This window comes from Procambarus clarkii, chromosome 13 (genome assembly GCF_040958095.1).
Source record: "Procambarus clarkii isolate CNS0578487 chromosome 13, FALCON_Pclarkii_2.0, whole genome shotgun sequence".
NCBI lineage: Eukaryota > Metazoa > Arthropoda > Malacostraca > Decapoda > Cambaridae > Procambarus > Procambarus clarkii.
The window spans coordinates 47,426,019-47,444,987 of NC_091162.1; the positions used below are offsets into that span (position 1 = coordinate 47,426,019).

At 41.5% G+C, this 18,969-nt stretch overlaps 1 protein-coding gene across 1 annotated transcript in view; it reads right to left on the bottom strand.

Annotated features, from left to right (window-relative positions):
- Positions 1-18,969, bottom strand: part of LOC123750862 (leukocyte elastase inhibitor-like) — a 63,862-nt gene that overhangs the window by 1,535 nt on the left and 43,358 nt on the right. The window contains exon 5 of the mRNA XM_069323890.1: positions 15,383-15,636. Within this exon, the coding sequence (XP_069179991.1) occupies positions 15,383-15,636 (254 nt within the window). The remainder of the gene's footprint in view (positions 1-15,382; positions 15,637-18,969) is intronic.

Below are 18,969 nucleotides of genomic sequence, written 5' to 3' on the forward strand. Positions count from 1 at the left end.
GGTGAACACTAAGAACATGTCAGACGGGTGGGTGAACACTAAGGACATGTCAGACGGGTGGGTGAACACTAAGAACATGTCAGACGGGTGGGTGAACACTAAGGACATGTCAGACGGGTGGGTGAACACTAAGAACATGTCAGACGGGTGGGTGAACACTAAGGACATGTCAGACGGGTGGGTGAACACTAAGAACATGTCAGACGGGTGGGTGAACACTAAGGACATGTCAGACGGGTGGGTGAACACTAAGAACATGTCAGACGGATGGGTGAACACTAAGAACATGTCAGACGGGTGGGTGAACACTAAGAACATGTCAGAAGGGTGGGTGAACACTAAGAACATGTCAGACGGGTGGGTGAACACTAAGAACATGTCAGAAGGGTGGGTGAACAATAAGAACATGTCAGACGGGTGGGTGAACACTAAGGACATGTCAGACGGGTGGGTGAACACTAAGGACATGTCAGACGGGTGGGTGAACACTAAGAACATGTCTGTGAGAAAGGTGGGTGAACACTAAGAACACGTCTGTGAGAAAGGTGGGTGAACACTAAGCACATGTCTGTGGGAAAGATAAGTAGGTTCTTGAACACTTAAGAACACGTCTGTGATGAAGATGAAAATGCTGTTGAACACTAAGAACTTGTCTGTGAGGAAGAAAAGAAAGTTCTTGAACAGTAAGTACCAAGTTCTTCCTTACATGTCTGTAAGGAAGAACAGAAGATTGTTAAGTACAAAGAACACGTCTTTGAAGAACATGAGATGATTGGTGAACTCTAAGAAGTGGCTCAAACCAACAGTATGGAGCTGACAACATTTTTCTGTAAGACTAATACAAAACATTTTTAACACAGTGTGTCACCAGTCATGGTAGTGTTGTGTCCACTACACCAACAGCATACCACCAAAGTCACCAGTCATGGTAGTTTTATGTCCACTACACCAACAGTATACTACCAAAGTCACCAATCATGGTAGTGTTGTGTCCACTACACCAACAGTATACCACCAAAGTCACCAGTCATGGTAGTGTTGTGTCCACTACACCAACAGTATACCACCAAAGTCACCAGTCATGGTAGTGTTGTGTCCACTACACCAACAGTATACCACCACAGTCACCAGTCATGGTAGTGTTGTGTCCACTACACAAACAGTATACCACCACAGTCACCAGTCATGGTAGTGTTGTGTCCACTACACCAACAGTATAACACCAAAGTCACCAGTCATGGTAGTTTTATGTCCACTACACCAACAGTATACCACCACATTATATCACCAGTCATGGTAGTGTTGTGTCCACTACACCAACTCAGACCCCTCAAACAAACTCAGCAAACTCAGTTTTCTTGATATAAGGGGTCTGACTTGGTGTAGTCGGTTGAGACGTACGAGTTATAGCAGCTGCGCGAACACCTGTACTCTCTGGGTTCGATTCAACTACTGGGAGGGTGTCTATTTGTATACATACATACATTATATGTATATATATATATATATATATATATATATATATATATATATATATATATATATATATATATATATATATATATATATATATATATATATATATATATATATATATATATATATATATATATATGTCGTACCTAGTAGCCAGAACGCACTTCTCAGCCTACTATGCAAGGTAGGCTCAGCCTAATATGCAACTGAAAACTCACACCCCAGAATTCAGTTGCATATTGTCCTGGGGACCATTCAGGCTTGTTCGCATTTGTGTTCCTCACGTGTGCCCCAAAGAATGAGGTGATATGGTAAAATGCTATGCCCAAGATTACTATCCGAGTGCCGGCGGTGGGGTGGTTCAAATAGCCTCGGCTATCACCTCATTTTGTCCGGTCGTGATGGTCAAGTGGATTAAGGCGTCTTGTACATACCAGTTGCGTGGCTGCTGGGAGTATGGGTTCGAGTCACTTCTGGGGTGTGAGTTTTCAGTTGCATATTGTCCTGGGGACCATTCAGGCTTGTTCGCATTTGTGTTCCTCACGTGTGCCCCAAACAATGAGGTGATCTGGTAAAATGCTATGCCCAAGATTACTATCCGAGTGCCGGCGGTGGGGTGGTTCAAATAGCTTCGGCTATCACCTCATTTTGCCCGGTTGTGATGGTCAAGTGGATTAAGGCGTCTTGTACATACCAGTTGCGTGGCTCCTGGGAGTATGGGTTCGAGTCACTTCTGGGGTGTGAGTTTTCAGTTGCATATTGTCCTGGGGACCATTCAGGCTTGTTCGCATTTGTGTTCCTCACGTGTGCCCCAAAGAATGAGGGGATTTGGTAAAATGCTATGCCCAAGATTACTATCCGAGTGCCGGCGGTGGGGTGGTTCAAATAGCCTCGGCTATCACCTCATTTTGTCCGGTCGTGATGGTCAAGTGGATTAAGGCGTCTTGTACATACCAGTTGCGTGGCTCCTGGGAGTATGGGTTCGAGTCACTTCTGGGGTGTGAGTTTTCAGTTGCATATTGTCCTGGGGACCATTCAGGCTTGTTCGCATTTGTGTTCCTCACGTGTGCCCCAAAGAATGAGGGGATTTGGTAAAATGCTATGCCCAAGATTACTATCCGAGTGCCGGCGGTGGGGTGGTTCAAATAGCCTCGGCTATCACCTCATTTTGTCCGGTCGTGATGGTCAAGTGGATTAAGGCGTCTTGTACATACCAGTTGCGTGGCTCCTGGGAGTATGGGTTCGAGTCACTTCTGGGGTGTGAGTTTTCAGTTGCATATTGTCCTGGGGACCATTCAGGCTTGTTCGCATTTGTGTTCCTCACGTGTGCCCCAAAGAATGAGGTGATTTGGTAAAATGCTATGCCCAAGATTACTATCCGAGTGCCGGCGGTGGGGTGGTTCAAATAGCCTCGGCTATCACCTCATTTTGTCCGGTCGTGATGGTCAAGTGGATTAAGGCGTCTTGTACATACCAGTTGCGTGGCTCCTGGGAGTATGGGTTCGAGTCACTTCTGGGGTGTGAGTTTTCAGTTGCATATTGTCCTGGGGACCATTCAGGCTTGTTCGCATTTGTGTTCCTCACGTGTGCCCCAAAGAATGAGGTGATTTGGTAAAATGCAATGCCCAAGATTACTATCCGAGTGCCGGCGGTGGGGTGGTTCAAATAGCCTCGGCTATCACCTCATTTTGTCCGGTCGTGATGGTCAAGTGGATTAAGGCGTCTTGTACATACCAGTTGCGTGGCTCCTGGGAGTATGGGTTCGAGTCACTTCTGGGGTGTGAGTTTTCAGTTGCATATTGTCCTGGGGACCATTCAGGCTTGTTCGCATTTGTGTTCCTCACGTGTGCCCCAAAGAATGAGGTGATTTGGTAAAATGCTATGCCCAAGATTACTATCCGAGTGCCGGCGGTGGGGTGGTTCAAATAGCCTCGGCTATCACCTCATTTTGTCCGGTCGTGATGGTCAAGTGGATTAAGGCGTCTTGTACATACCAGTTGCGTGGCTCCTGGGAGTATGGGTTCGAGTCACTTCTGGGGTGCGAGTTTTCAGTTGCATATTGTCCTGGGGACCATTCAGGCTTGTTCGCATTTGTGTTCCTCACGTGTGCCCCAAAGAATGAGGTGATTTGGTAAAATGCTATGCCCAAGATTACTATCCGAGTGCCGGCGGTGGGGTGGTTCAAATAGCCTCGGCTATCACCTCATTTTGTCCGGTCGTGATGGTCAAGTGGATTAAGGCGTCTTGTACATACCAGTTGCGTGGCTCCTGGGAGTATGGGTTCGAGTCACTTCTGGGGTGTGAGTTTTCAGTTGCATATTGTCCTGGGGACCATTCAGGCTTGTTCGCATTTGTGTTCCTCACGTGTGCCCCAAAGAATGAGGTGATTTGGTAAAATGCTATGCCCAAGATTACTATCCGAGTGCCGGCGGTGGGGTGGTTCAAATAGCCTCGGCTATCACCTCATTTTGTCCGGTCGTGATGATCAAGTGGATTAAGGCGTCTTGTACATACCAGTTGCGTGGCTCCTGGGAGTATGGGTTCGAGTCACTTCTGGGGTGTGAGTTTTCAGTTGCATATTGTCCTGGAGACCATTCAGGCTTGTTCGCATTTGTGTTCCTCACGTGTGCCCCAAAGAATGAGGTGATTTGGTAAAATGCTATGCCCAAGATTACTATCCGAGTGCCGGCTTTGGGGTGGTTCAAATAGCCTCGGCTATCACCTCATTTTGTCCGGTCGTGATGGTCAAGTGGATTAAGGCGTCTTGTACATACCAGTTGCGTGGCTCCTGGGAGTATGGGTTCGAGTCACTTCTGGGGTGTGAGTTTTCAGTTGCATATTGTCCTGGGGACCATTCAGGCTTGTTCGCATTTGTGTTCCTCACGTGTGCCCCAAAGAATGAGGTGATTTGGTAAAATGCTATGCCCAAGATTACTATCCGAGTGCCGGCGGTGGGGTGGTTCAAATAGCCTCGGCTATCACCTCATTTTGTCCGGTTGTGATGATCAAGTGGATTAAGGCGTCTTGTACATACCAGTTGCGTGGCTCCTGGGAGTATGGGTTCGAGTCACTTCTGGGGTGTGAGTTTTCAGTTGCATATTGTCCTGGAGACCATTCAGGCTTGTTCGCATTTGTGTTCCTCACGTGTGCCCCAAAGAATGAGGTGATTTGGTAAAATGCTATGCCCAAGATTACTATCCGAGTGCCGGCGGTGGGGTGGTTCAAATAGCCTCGGCTATCACCTCATTTTGTCCGGTCGTGATGGTCAAGTGGATTAAGGCGTCTTGTACATACCAGTTGCGTGGCTCCTGGGAGTATGGGTTCGAGTCACTTCTGGGGTGTGAGTTTTCAGTTATATATATATATATATATATATATATATATATATATATATATATATATATATATATATATATATATATATATGTCGTACCTAGTAGCCAGAACGCACTTCTCAGCCTACTATGCAAGGCCCGATTTGCCTAATAAGCCAAGTTTTCCTGAATTAATATATTTTCTCTAATTTTTTTCTTATTAAATGATAGAGCTACCCATTTCATTATGTATGTGGTCAATGTTTTTTTATTGGAACTAAAATTAACGTAGATATATGACAAAACCTAACCAACCCTACCTAACCTAACCTAACCTATCTTTATAGGTTAGGTTCGGTTAGGTAGCCGAAAAAGTTAGGTTAGGTTAGGTTAGGTAGGTTAGGTAGTCGAAAAACACTTAATTCATGAAAACCTGGCTTATTAGGCAAATCGGGCCTTGCATAGTAGGCTGAGAAGTGCGTTCTGGCTACTAGGTACGACATATATATATATATATATATATATATATATATATATATATATATATATATATATATATATATATATATATATATATATATATATATATATTATATTAATATATATATTACATTAATGTACGTTTGTTTTGATTATCCATTTTTATTTCAATTGTGTCTACTATAGGAGCATTCTAGTGTATCAAATACATGCATGCTGCTACGGTACCCCCTAGATACGTTTCCAGTGCTGTTAGATACACAAGCTTTGCTGTACCAGATAGATCACAAACTGCACCTCACGTCGCTGGAAGACAGGAGAGTTTGGAGAGACATGATCACCAACATACAAAATTTTCAGGGGAAGAAAAAGGTTGACAATGATGCATTATTTAACATGGGTGGTACAAGCTCAAGGAGACACAGTGGAAGCCGAGTACCCAAATGAGCCACAGAAACATTTGGAAGAACTTTTTCAGTGTCAGGGAAGTTAGTAAATGGAATACACTAGGAAGTGATGTGGTGGAGGCTGACTCCATACACAATTTCAAATGCAGATATGATAGAGCCCAGTAGGCTCAGGAATCTGTACACCAGTTGATATACAGTTGAGAGGCGGGACCAAAGAGCCAAAAACTCAAATTTGTACACCCCTCACCAATTTGTACTCAAAGAATGCAAATAAGTGAGTACACACACACACACACACAATGTACACATATGTACACATAAGAAATTGTGCATATAAGAATGTACACATAAGAAATTCCAGGAGGTCTTCACCTTAGAGTAAGGAGAAATTCCAGAGATAAGAGAGGGAATAGTTAACCAGGAACCACTAAAAAAGTTTGAGATTACCAGTGGGTAAGTAAGGAAGTTTTTACTAGAGATGGATGTGACAAAGGCTATAGGCCCAGATGGAATCTCCCCTTGGATACTAAAGCAAGGAGCAGAAGCATTGTGCCTGCCACTCTCCTTAGTGTATAGCAAATCACTGGCAACAGGGGGAACTGCCATAAATTTGGAAAGCAGCTAATGTAGTTCCCATATACAAGAAAGGGGATAGACAGGAGGCACTGAACTACAGGCCAGTTTCCCTAACCTGCATACCATGGATGCTGATGGAGAAGAATGCGTGAAGAAAGCTAGTGGAACATCTGGAGCGAAAGAACTTTGTAACACAGCATCAACATGGGTTCAGGGATGGCAAGTCCTGCCTCACAGGGTTAATGGAATTCTACGACCTGGCAACAAAAATCAGGCAACAAAGAAAGGGGTGGGCAGACTGCATAATTTTGGATTGTCAGTATGCCTTTGACACAGTGCCACACAAGAGGCTGGTGAAAAAGCTGGAGATGTAGGCTGGAGTGAAAGGGAAGGTACTCCATTGGATAAGGGAGTACCTAAGCAACAGAAGACAACGAGTCACTGTGAGGGGCGAAGTCTAAGATTGGCGAGACGTCACAAGTGGAGTCCCGCAGGAGTCAGTCCATGGACCTATACTGTTTCTGATATATGTAAATGATCTCCCAGAGGGTATAGAATCGTTTCTCTCAAAGTTCGGTGACGATGCAAAAATTATGAGGAGAATTGAAACAGAGGATGATAGTAGGAGACTACAAGATGACCAACACAGACTGAATGAATTCTCCAACAAATGGCTACTAAAGATCAACCCGAGTAAATGCAAAGTAATGCAACTAGGCTGTGGAAACAGGAGGATTGACACAGGATACAGAATAAAAGATAAAGTGCTTCGTGAAACGGACAGAGAGAAAGATCTAGGAGTTGATATCACACCAAACCTGTCTCCTGAAGCCCACATAAAAAGAATTACGTCTGCGGCATATGCGAGGCTGGCTAACATTCGAACAGCCTTCAGGAACCTGTGTAAGGAATCATTCAGAATCTTGTGTACCACATATGTAAGACCAATCCTGGAATATGCGGTCCCAGCATGGAGCCCGTACCTTGTCAAGCACAAGACGAAGCTGGAAAAAGTTCAGAGGTATGCCACTAGACTAGTCCCAAAACTAAGAGGCATGAGTTACGAGGAAAGGCTGCGGGAAATGCACCTCACGACACTGGAAGACAGAGGAGTAAGGGGAGAAATGATCACAACCTACAAAATCCTCAGGGGGAATTGACAGGGTAGATAAGGATAAACTGTTTAACATGGGTGGTACGCGAATAAGGGGACACAGATGGAGACTGAGTACCCAAATGAGCCACAGGGACGTTAGAAATAAATTTTTCCAGTGTCGGGGTAGTTAACAGATGGAATGTCAATGTAAGTATAGTATGCTCATGTAAAATGTCTGTGTAAGTATAATATTGTCATGTAAAGTGTCAGTTTAAGTATAATATGGTCATGTAAAGTATGTCAGTGTTACCTTACCTTACGTTGAGTTACCTTGAGGTGTTTTCAGGGCTTAGTGACTCCCGCGACCCGGTCCTCGACCAGGCCTCCTGGTCGAGGCCTGGTCAAGGACCTGGTCAACCAGGCTGTTGGACGCAGCTGCTCGCAGCCTGACGTATGAATCACAGTCTGGTTGACCAGGTATTCTTTGGAGGTGCTTATCCAGTTCTCTCTTGAACACTGTGAGGGGTCAGTCAGTTATGCCCCTTATGTGCAGTGGAAGCGTGTTGAATAGTCTCGGGCCTCAGATGTTGATTGAGTTCTGCCTCAGAGTATATGTTGCACCTCTGCTCTTCAACGGGAGTATTTTGCACATCCTGCCATGCCTCCTGGTCTTATGTGGTGTTATTTTTGTGTGCAGGTTTGGGACCAGCCCCTCTACTATTTTCCACGTGTAAATTATTATGTATCTCACCCGCCTGCGCTCAAGAGAATGCAGATTTAGGCTCTTTAGTCGGTCCCAATTGTTTAGATGTATTACTGAGTGGATTATAGCAGTAATTAATCTCTGCATGCTCTCCTGGTCAGCAATTTCTCCAGGTTTGAAAGGGGCTGTCATTGTGCAACAGTACTTCACTCTAGAGAGCACTAGCGTCTTGTAAAGTATCATCATCAGTATAGCACCTCTAGTGTGAAAGGTTCTTGTTACCCAACCTGTCATTTTTCTTGCAGTTGTGACAGCTACTTTATTGTGATTTATTGTAAAGGTAAGGTCTTCCGACATGAGAACACCCAAATTCTTACACTTTACAGAGTAAGTGTAAGTTTAGTATGGTCCTGTAAAGTGTGTCAGTGTAAGTACAGTATGGTCATGTAAAGTGTCAGTGTAAGTATAGTATGATCATGTAAAGTGTTAGTGTAAGTATAGTATGGTCATGTAAAGTGTCAGTGTAAGTATAGTATGAACATGTAAAGTGTCAGTGTAAGTATAGTATGATCATGTAAAGTGTCAGTGTAACTATAGTATGATCATGTAAAGTGTCAGTGTAAGTATAGTATGATCATGTAAAGTGTCAGTGTAAGTATAGTATGATCATGTAAAGTGTCAGTGTAGTTATAGTATGATCATGTAAAGTGTGTTAGTGTAACTATAGTATGGTCATGTAAAGTATGTCAGTGTAAGTATAGTATAGTCATGTAAAGTGTGCATTCAATACAGTATTCGACTATATATTTTAGTAACTAAATGTGGGAGGCCTTATCTTTATGGATGATACCTAGACAAGCAGATATGGACGTGGATGAACACTGCTCGTGGTTGAGGCTGGCATCAACACATGTACTGGTTGTGCCAAGTAGTTGTTAACTGTGCTTCTTCTTCTTCAATTACACCTGTCATAGTGCACTCACAAATAATAGCAGTAACCTAATATGACAGCTATATCAGGGAACTATTATAATTTTTTAAATAAAGATCTGAGAATATTGCTCACCCTATTTTGTCTCGACTAGTGTTCTAACCGATTCACCCTATATCTACCTAACATAACTGGCCAGGAATGTAGATATAATAAGTGGGTTTCGGTAAGGACACCTCCCTGATTTGTAGACAAAGATCGTGTTGATAATGAGAGCACTTTACAACCTATAACACAGTTTTCCAAGGGAAAATTTATTGGAGCTCGATTTGCCCTGGTGAGACGTGTTAACTTAAAATGGCGACTCACTGTGGCCTTCTCCCACTGATGCCTTCTCTGTTTTGTCTAGATGTCTTCACGAAGGTTAGAGGGCCCACATTTACTCTATTTTGGTACTGATAATTAAGTTGATTAAATGAAAATATTTTTATGATGTTTACTGTACAAAGGCTGATGTATTAAGAATGTTTCCCATTATTTGGTGGTAAAATTAATAGCGACATGTGGCAATTATATTCCCCGTTTTCTACTGAAGAAAATAATCTGTGCTACATCTTCTATGAGTTAATTTGTTTATTACAAAAAAGGCAGCAATATTATCTGCATAATGTATTAAAAGTTAGTAAATGGTATCGGTTTTCCGACAAGTATACTATGATCATGTAAAGTATGTCATTGGAAATATAGTATGATCATGTAAAATATGTCAGTGTCTCTATAGGTATTCTTAATATTTATTAGGCTTTTATTCATATCATCTATGTTGAGGTAACTTGTATTACAAGTTAGGTTTTGGGTCAGGATGGCTCAGTGTCTTTTAATCCTGTACACTCGTGACAGAGAATATGTTAATGTTTTAACATTAAAGCTTCGTTCCATCTTCTTGGCCAAAACATCTTTCTAGTCTAATTTTGCAGCCCCTCTTCCTGTTTTGGTAGTACTTATAGTACCGATGAGCACCATAGTACATATATCGACTTACAACGCAAACCTAAAGTAGAAATCTGTTCTATTGAATTTGGACGAACCGGAAAAGGTTTTGTATTTATGTTGCTAAGACAACCTAAACTCACCTTATCAAACATTCAAAGGACTAATACACGCTAACTGAGGCCTAATATAGTACATGTGTGTGCTATACTAGGCATAGGAATATTTTTAAAAAATTGCTTAATTTTATTATAACTATATAATGAATAGTACCAAATTCTACTATATAATTGCTTAGCACGTCAATATTTATACTATTGTGTACATAGCTACAATAACTACTGTCTAAACAGGAGGATGGGTTGAATTATGATATATTTTATTATTTTCTGTCTAAAATAACTATGTTTTAAATTTCAGGGAAATTGATTGGTTAATAGCAAAACTACACTTATACATATATAGAATCGGGTCCAAGAACTAACTTCTAATGAACTTTTAAGAAATATCTGCTCAAGTCTGTAGAGTTTAATTATATCCGTAAGAACTCTTTTAAGACTGCAGCGAGGACTAAAACTGAAAAAAATCGGCAATAAACTAGTCGCTGACAAATTTCGGTCTTTAAATGGACTTTGAAAAAATTTGGTCTCAAATTGAACTCTGAAAAAATCAGCCTGAAACTATGGGACAGAGCGATGACTTCTTGGGAGTTCGCTAAATACAGTGGTCAGCAGCAGTGACTTTTGGGAGTTTATTCAATCTGGTGGTCTGTAGCAAGGATTTTTTGGGAGTTCGCTCAATACCATGGTCTGCAGATATGATCTTCCAAGAAAAAAAAAATTATTGCTAAGCTACTAATCAATCCTACTACTATAGACCTCCTTGAAGTAATAATATGTAGTGCTGGACCACCAGGAAGTATCAATATGTAGTGATAGACCACCAGAAAGTTAATTTTGTATTATTGAAGTTGGACAAACCTAAAACTTTTTTACCCGCAACATAACTTTACCTGAATTTACTTGAGGAACACTAACACTCTAGTGGCCTCGATGAGGACAGGAAGCCGGTGACTTGTCAAAGGAACCCACAATTGTCCTGGTGATTTTTCAAGCTGGATTTTAATGTTCAAAAGAGTTTTGGGATTTACGAAATCGGCGGGTAAGCGGTTCCGTGGATTTATTACCTGAGAGTCAAAAAGCATCTCCAGTTTTGTGTTCCACAATGTGACTTATTGAGCTTGAACCCATTGCTCCTTGTTTGTCTTAAATCTGACCTTTTGAAGGAATTGTCTGGATAAACAGCTTTTCAATTAGTTAAGTATATTAAGTGTCGATGAGATCCGCCTCGCGATGCCTGGGCTGTAGTGTTGATAGCCCTGTGGCCCCTCAACCCTTACTGGTAAGACAGCTCATGTCTTAGTATAAGACCTTACCAATACTAACCTCCACCAGCAATCCTAGGCCTAATACAGTATATATATATATATATATATATATATATATATATATATATATATATATATATATATATATATATATATATAACTGAAAACTCACACCCCAGAAGTGACTCGAACCCATACTCCCAGATGCCACGCAACTGGTATGTACAAGACGCCTTAATCCACTTGACCATCACGACCGGACCATCGCATATATATATATATATATATATATATATATATATATATATATATATATATATATATATATATATATATATATATATATATATATATATATATATATATATATATATATATATATATATATATATATATATATATATATGTCGTACCTAGTAGCCAGAACTCACTTCTCAGCCTACTATGCAAGGCCCGATTTGCCTAATAAGCCAAGTTTTACTGAATTAATATATTTTCTCTAATTTTTTTCTTATGAAATGATAAAGCTACCCATTTCATTATGTATGAGGTCAATTTTTTTTTACTGGAGTTAAAGTTAACGTAGATATATGACCGAACCTAACCAACCCTACCTAACCTAACCTAACCTATCTTTATAGGTTAGGTTAGGTTAGGTAGCCAAAAACGTTAGGTTAGGTTAGGTTAGGTAGGTTAGGTTGTCGAAAAAACATTAATTCATGAAAACTAGGCTTATTAGGGAAATCGGGCCTTGCATAGTAGGCTGAGAAGTGAGTTCTGGCTACTAGGTACGACATATATATATATATATATATATATATATATATATATATATATATATATATATATATATATATATATATATATATATATATATATATATATCGTACCTAGTAGCCAGAATGCACTTCCCAGCCTACTATGCAAAGCCCGATTTGCTTAATAAGCCAAGTTTTCATGAACTAATTGCTTTTCGACGACCTAACCTACCTAACTTAACCCAACCTAACTTTTTCGGCTACCTAACCTAACCTAACCTATAAAGATAGGTTAGGTAGGGTTGGTTAGGTTCGGTCATATATCTACGTTAATTTTAACCCAAATAAAAAAAATTGACCTCATACATAATGAAATGGGTAGCTTTATCATTTCATAACAAAAAAAATAGAGAAAATATATTAATTGAGGAAAACTTGGCTTATTAGGCAAATCGGGCCTTGCATAATAGGCTGAGAAGTGCGTTCTGGCTACTAGGTACGACATACCTAGTAGCGCTGGCCCCTCCGTTTTGCCGCCAAAACTGTGTGACGTCAGTGGCGCCAGATTGGTCACTGACAGCGACGTAGCACAGGGAGCCAATGAAAACCTCTCTTGGCAAGTATGACGTCACAAAGGAAGGGGGGTCCGGTCATCTCGCCGCGGTGGCACCATCAGTCTAAGACAGCACATCAAGGAGGTCGGACGTGCGCTGGGGGGTCCTGTCAGTTGGACAGTTTACCCCGTCTCCGGAGGATTTACGCATCACCCGTGGTCTGCCAGCACCTGTGGGGTCTTCCTTCGTTCATGTGTTGGACCAGAGAAGAAATTGACAGAATATTGAGCAACAAGTGCTCCCGGGACAGGTGTTGTGCAGGTGAAGTCTAGGCAGCAACGTATGCGACGGCTGATAGCTTCACAGTGATGACGTAGTGGCTGGGCCAATCCTCCGTGAGGGAGTCAGTCTGACACGACACATCAGGGTGTACGGATGTGTGAAGGTTGATCCTGTCAATCTGACAGTAATACGCCACTCCCGTGGATCTTACGCATCACCCATAGTCTGCAAGTACGCTGAGAGGTCTTCTTTCATTCCATGTGTGGACCGAAGAGGAAATGGACGGAATATTGAGCATCAAGTGCTCCAGGGTCGGGTGCTGTGCAGGTGAAGTCTAAGCAGTATCGTCTGGGACGTCTGATAGCTTCACAGTGACGACGTAGCGGCTGGGCCAATCCACTGGGAAGCAGTGAAAGAAGATACTAATTGGGAATCCGCACGACTGCAGCCAAGACGTAGGTTGGCAGCCGTAGTTGGGAGAAGTTGACGGCCGGGAGACCGACTCCAACCCTACAAGACATGGAGGAGGAGCGCGGACCCGCAGAGGACAGAACACGGAGACGACGCGTTTATTTTGGGACGTTGATTGGGTTCCTGGAGGACACGACAGGGTGTGTGTGGGGGCGTTTCCTACATGAGGCGGGAGCCTGGACCAGGAGCTACAACTCAACTCTCACCGGAGGATAGGTGGAAGTTGGTGATTCTAGTTTCCCTCCCAATTCCCCTTTAGTCAGCTATATTATTTAGCCAGAGTATTTTGTATGTTGTGAGCAAGGCTCACCTATGTCACAGTAAGGCACAAGTGTGCAGAGTGGGAATACGTAGAGCACTCACGGTATGTATTACTATTATTGGTGTGTGCAGGCACCCGGAGTAATTGATGAATTTACTGTGTTGATAATGTCTTTCATGAGACTTTAATATGATCATTTAGTGAGAGAATATATATATATATATATATATATATATATATATATATATATATATATATATATATATATATATATATATATATATATATATATATATATATATATAAATGTACCAGTATTTGGTGTTAGGCTATGTGCCCAGTAACTATATTATTACTATTATTGATATCTAAGATTTATCTATATATATATGTCTATGCTTGTGTATTGAATAACCATTCATGTGTGCAGTGATCAATTGAATATTCGCCCACGAAAGGAATTACTGAGAACTCCAGTAATATATACTTACATGCGTTATCATTAAATGAGGTGCAGTGTGTTGTACCATGATAGTGAATTATTGTGTTCATTAATATAGAAATGTTTAATTGAGCTCAAGATCAGTGCAGCGAAGTATTTACGTTCTATTGCTATTGTCGCAGATATGCAGATATTGTGTTGTTTGAACATTTAGTGATCCTTGAGAATTTAAAGAAAAAGGCATATTTCGCCAACAAACAAGTGCAGTAAGAGATCACGCAGTGGGGGGGGGGGGGAGTCGCCCAGCTGATTTTGACATTGACGTGAGGGGGAGCAATGCCAGCTTGGCGAGTTCATGATTATATGTGGGAATGAGCGACTTACGCATGAAATAGCTGTTTACTTGTTGATATACGGATCTGATGTCTTGAGTTTTAAGTAAAACGCAAAATACCTTGGCGTTTGTATCATCCCCTCCATATTTCTTGTGGCTATATAATACATGAAAGGAAATAGAGTGATAGAAATAAATACCTGCCTGATATCAGACCTATTGAGTGTGCTCTTGCCACTGTTACCACAATTCAACGAAACCACTTACTGGACACAGTAAGTAACCACTTACGTGTTACTGGACACAGGAAACACCAGTTGGCGACCTTGTGGTTAATAGTAGAGCCCTTGCCGGGGCGGGCACACAATAGTTAAGAGAACAAGTTGTGTTCCCACTCATTCTCGATCAGAGGCCGGTTGGGATTGACTGGGATACTCTCCTAGCGTACAGTGGCGCCGCGAGGATAGAGTGAAGACCAGCAGGGCTACAGTGAGTGACCTTGTGTATACTGTTGCTCACCCTCTTATGGTGAACCCCGACAATATATTATATATATATATATATATATATATATATATATATATATATATATATATATATATATATATATATATATATATATATATATATATATATATATATATGCAATATTAGGCCTATAAAAATTATTGTTTGGTTTTACTTATATTTGTTATTTACTCCTTAAATTAATAGTAAACAGCCTGGTGTAATGGTGGTCTTTAGTTCTCTCGACCAAAACGTTACCTAAAGTACTATCGCCTCAGGAGTCTGCGTTGCTAAAAACAATGTGTCATCTCCTTGTCTGTGCCACACTCACACTCACATTCCTTAAATGTTTACCTTAACACTGACAACATTTATATAGAGATGCAAGTAAAACATCCTGACTACTCACCGCCTTAAGTTCCTCAGTGATTGTCTGCTCCAGTTTGAACCTTGGGAAGTAAAGACGTACGGTCTCCTCTTCCAGGTTGGTGAGGGCGTGGCGGAGATTGTCGTGGGAGAGGCGCCGCAGCATGGCGTCCAGGGGCGTGGCGGAGTTGCCAGAGGCGCCGCCGGGGGTGTTGTCAGGCAGCAACACCAACATGGACGCCGCCTTCCCCTTGTACGGCATCTCTAACACCGTCGCTCCCAGCTCACTCGAGACTCCTGCAACCACAGACCACTGTAACCAGTGTTCACTCTCAGGACTGTCATACTAGTCTCCTACAACCACAGTCCACTGTAACCAGTGTTCACTCTCAGAACTGTCACACTAGTCTCCTACAACCACAGTCCACTGTAACCAGTGTTCACTCTCAGAACTGTCACACTTGTCTCCTACAACCACAGTCCACTGTAACCAGTGTTCACTCTCAGAACTGTCACACTAGTCTACTGCAACCACAGTCCACTGTAACCAGTGTTCACTCTCAGAACTGTCACACTAGTCTCCTACAACCACAGTCCACTGTAACCAGTGTTCACTCTCAGGACTGTCACACTAGTCTACTGCAACCACAGTCCACTGTAACCAGTGTTCACTCTCAGGACTGTCACACTAGTCTACTGCAACCACAGTCCACTGTAACTGGTGTTTACTCTCAGGACTGTCACAATATATATATATATATATATATATATATATATATATATATATATATATATATATATATATATATATATATATATTTATACATATATTAGGTTAGGTAGTCGAGAAAACATTAATTCATGAAAACTTGGCTTATTCGGCAAAACGGGCCTTGCATAGTAGGCTGAGAAGTGCGTTCTGGCTACTAGGTACTACATATATATATATATATATATATATATATATATATATATATATATATATATATATATATATATATATATATATATATATATATAAATATATATTATTAAATATGACCGAAAAAGTAAGATTAATAATTCTAACACGAATTTTCTCAATCTTTCGTACATTTCTTTTCACTGTTGGAGGTAAATCAAAAATCAATTCTCCAAAATTCATTTTTATTTCTAGTCTGACGCGACACGAGCGCGTTTCGTAAAACTTATTACATTTTCAAAGACTTTAGTTTACAAATAACAACTGAATAGAAATAGAACTGAGTGTTCTGTCTTGTGTTGATGAAATTAATACCCTATTAATACCACCTCTTGTTCTGTCTTGTGTTGATGAAATTAATACCCTATTAATGCCACCTCACCCCATCCACCTCTCTCAAATGTAGATGTAAAACCGGAGATGCGTAAGTTCTATTCAGTTGTTATTTGTAAACTAAAGTCTTTGAAAATGTAATAAGTTTTACAAAACGCGCTCGTGTCGCGTCAGATTAGAAATAAAAATGAATTTTGGAGAATTGATTTTTGATTTACCTCCAACAGTGAAAAGAAATGTACGAAAGATTGAGAAAATTCGTGTTAGAATTATTAATCTTACTTTTTCGGTCATATTTAATAATATATGTCTACAGGAAAGACTGCTACCAAAACATACTAATATTAAAGCGCACGACCCAGCAGCAAGGAATCAAGCCTTCACGCTAAAATATCGCCAGGATCTGATTCGTGATCAGATATACAAGGAAGAGAATGAAATCAAAGACAACAAAACGCAACTACTTCATGCTACAAACGAAAGGAGAAATAGCAACATCGACGAAAGTATCCATACCCACATTGAACAACACCTCGACATCCTCACAGACCGACATCACCTCAGCACTGAAACAAGGATTATCAAGAAACTAACAACATTATATGGAGGACCTATGGCAATTCCACGACCAAGAGATAGCTTCCTGAACCTTGCAGGAATTAACCTCACTGAGGACCAAGTCACTCTCCTAAATCTGGGCATAAACTGTCATGTTATGTCCAGACCGAGTGAGATGGCCCGGAAAGTAGAGTTGGAAATTCTGTTGGACGACATATTCGACCTCGAGACACAAAAGAAGGTCACTACCAAAGATACCTTACAAGCAGAACTTATTGCAGAAGGAGGAAAGAATCGAGGCAATTACAGAAGCACCATACTGTCCCCCGAGCTCAAAGCGGCAGCTAAAAGCCTTCGTGAGAACAAGGAGATAGTTGTCAGGAGAGGTGACAAGTCGCCAATATATGTCATTCTTAAAAAAGACGAATATCTTGCGAAAATGAACATCATACTCTCTGACCAAACTAAGTTCCAAAGGGTAACGAAGGACACTACAGCCGAATTAAAAGCAAAGGTCAACAAACTGATCGAAACTTTGAACGCCAAGAAATCCGGACTCCACCTGCCAAAGATCATTGGGGAATATAAACCTGGATATGCGTATGGAAATGTCAAGACACACAAGCCTGGAAACCCACTTCGGCCAATCATTAGCCAGATACCCACACCCACGTACAGACTGGCGAAGCGACTCAACGGCCTGCTGACTCCTTATGTTCCTTGCGCCTTCAGCCTGAAGTCTCCAAAAGAATTTGTTGACTTACTGCGGGGCACACGGGCCACAGGGATAAGAGCCTCGTTGGACGTAGAATCGCTGTTTACCAACGTACCTGTGGACGAGACAATCGGGATGATAGCCGACAGAGTGTATCGTGATCCAGCCTGTACTCCTCTTGACATACCAGAAAATATTCTGAGGAAACTACTCCAAGCTTGTACTAAAGAGGCACCCTTCTTGAGCCCGGATGGGCACATGTATAAGCAAGTAGATGGGGTCGCCATGGGTTCTCCCCTAGGTGTCCTGTTTGCAAACTTCAACAAGGGTACCATCGAGCAAAAAGTCTTAGTCGACATGAACTTGAAACCGGCCATATACTGCAGGTATGTTGACGACATTTTTACACAGGTACCAGATGTCAGACATCTGCAGGAGCTGAAGGAGGCATTTGAGCAGAGTTCCGTGCTGCGTTTCACTTACGAGATGGAAAAGGATGGGAAGCTGCCCTTTCTAGATGTAACAGTCATGGAAAAGAGCGGAGGTTTCCACACTGCAGTCTACACTAAGGAAACGAACATAGGAATGTGCCTAAATGCCAACAGCGACTGCCCAGACAAGTACAAGAGGAGTGTTGTTAACGCATATGTCGACCGTGCTCTCAGCCACAGCTCAGAATGGAAGCAAGTCGACGAAGAACTCTGTAGGGTAAGGCAGGTCCTAGTCAACAACGGCTTCTCCAATGGTTTCGTGGAAGACATCATAAGAAGGAAAGTGAAACGCCATGCAACCTCTGAAGAGACAACTAACACAACACCTATACCCCCTATTAGACTATTTTACAGGAACTTCTTTTCCACAGCTCATAAAACGGAGGAAAGGGTCCTGAAAGATATTGTTAATAGAAACGTTATCCCTACAGACAAAAATCAGAAGATACAACTGACAATTTACTATAAAACCAGAAAAACGGCCAGCCTACTCATGAGAAACTCTCCAGACACAAAACAGAACGCTTTAAAAGAGACTAACGTCGTCTATGCCTTCAAATGCCCTCTTGGGG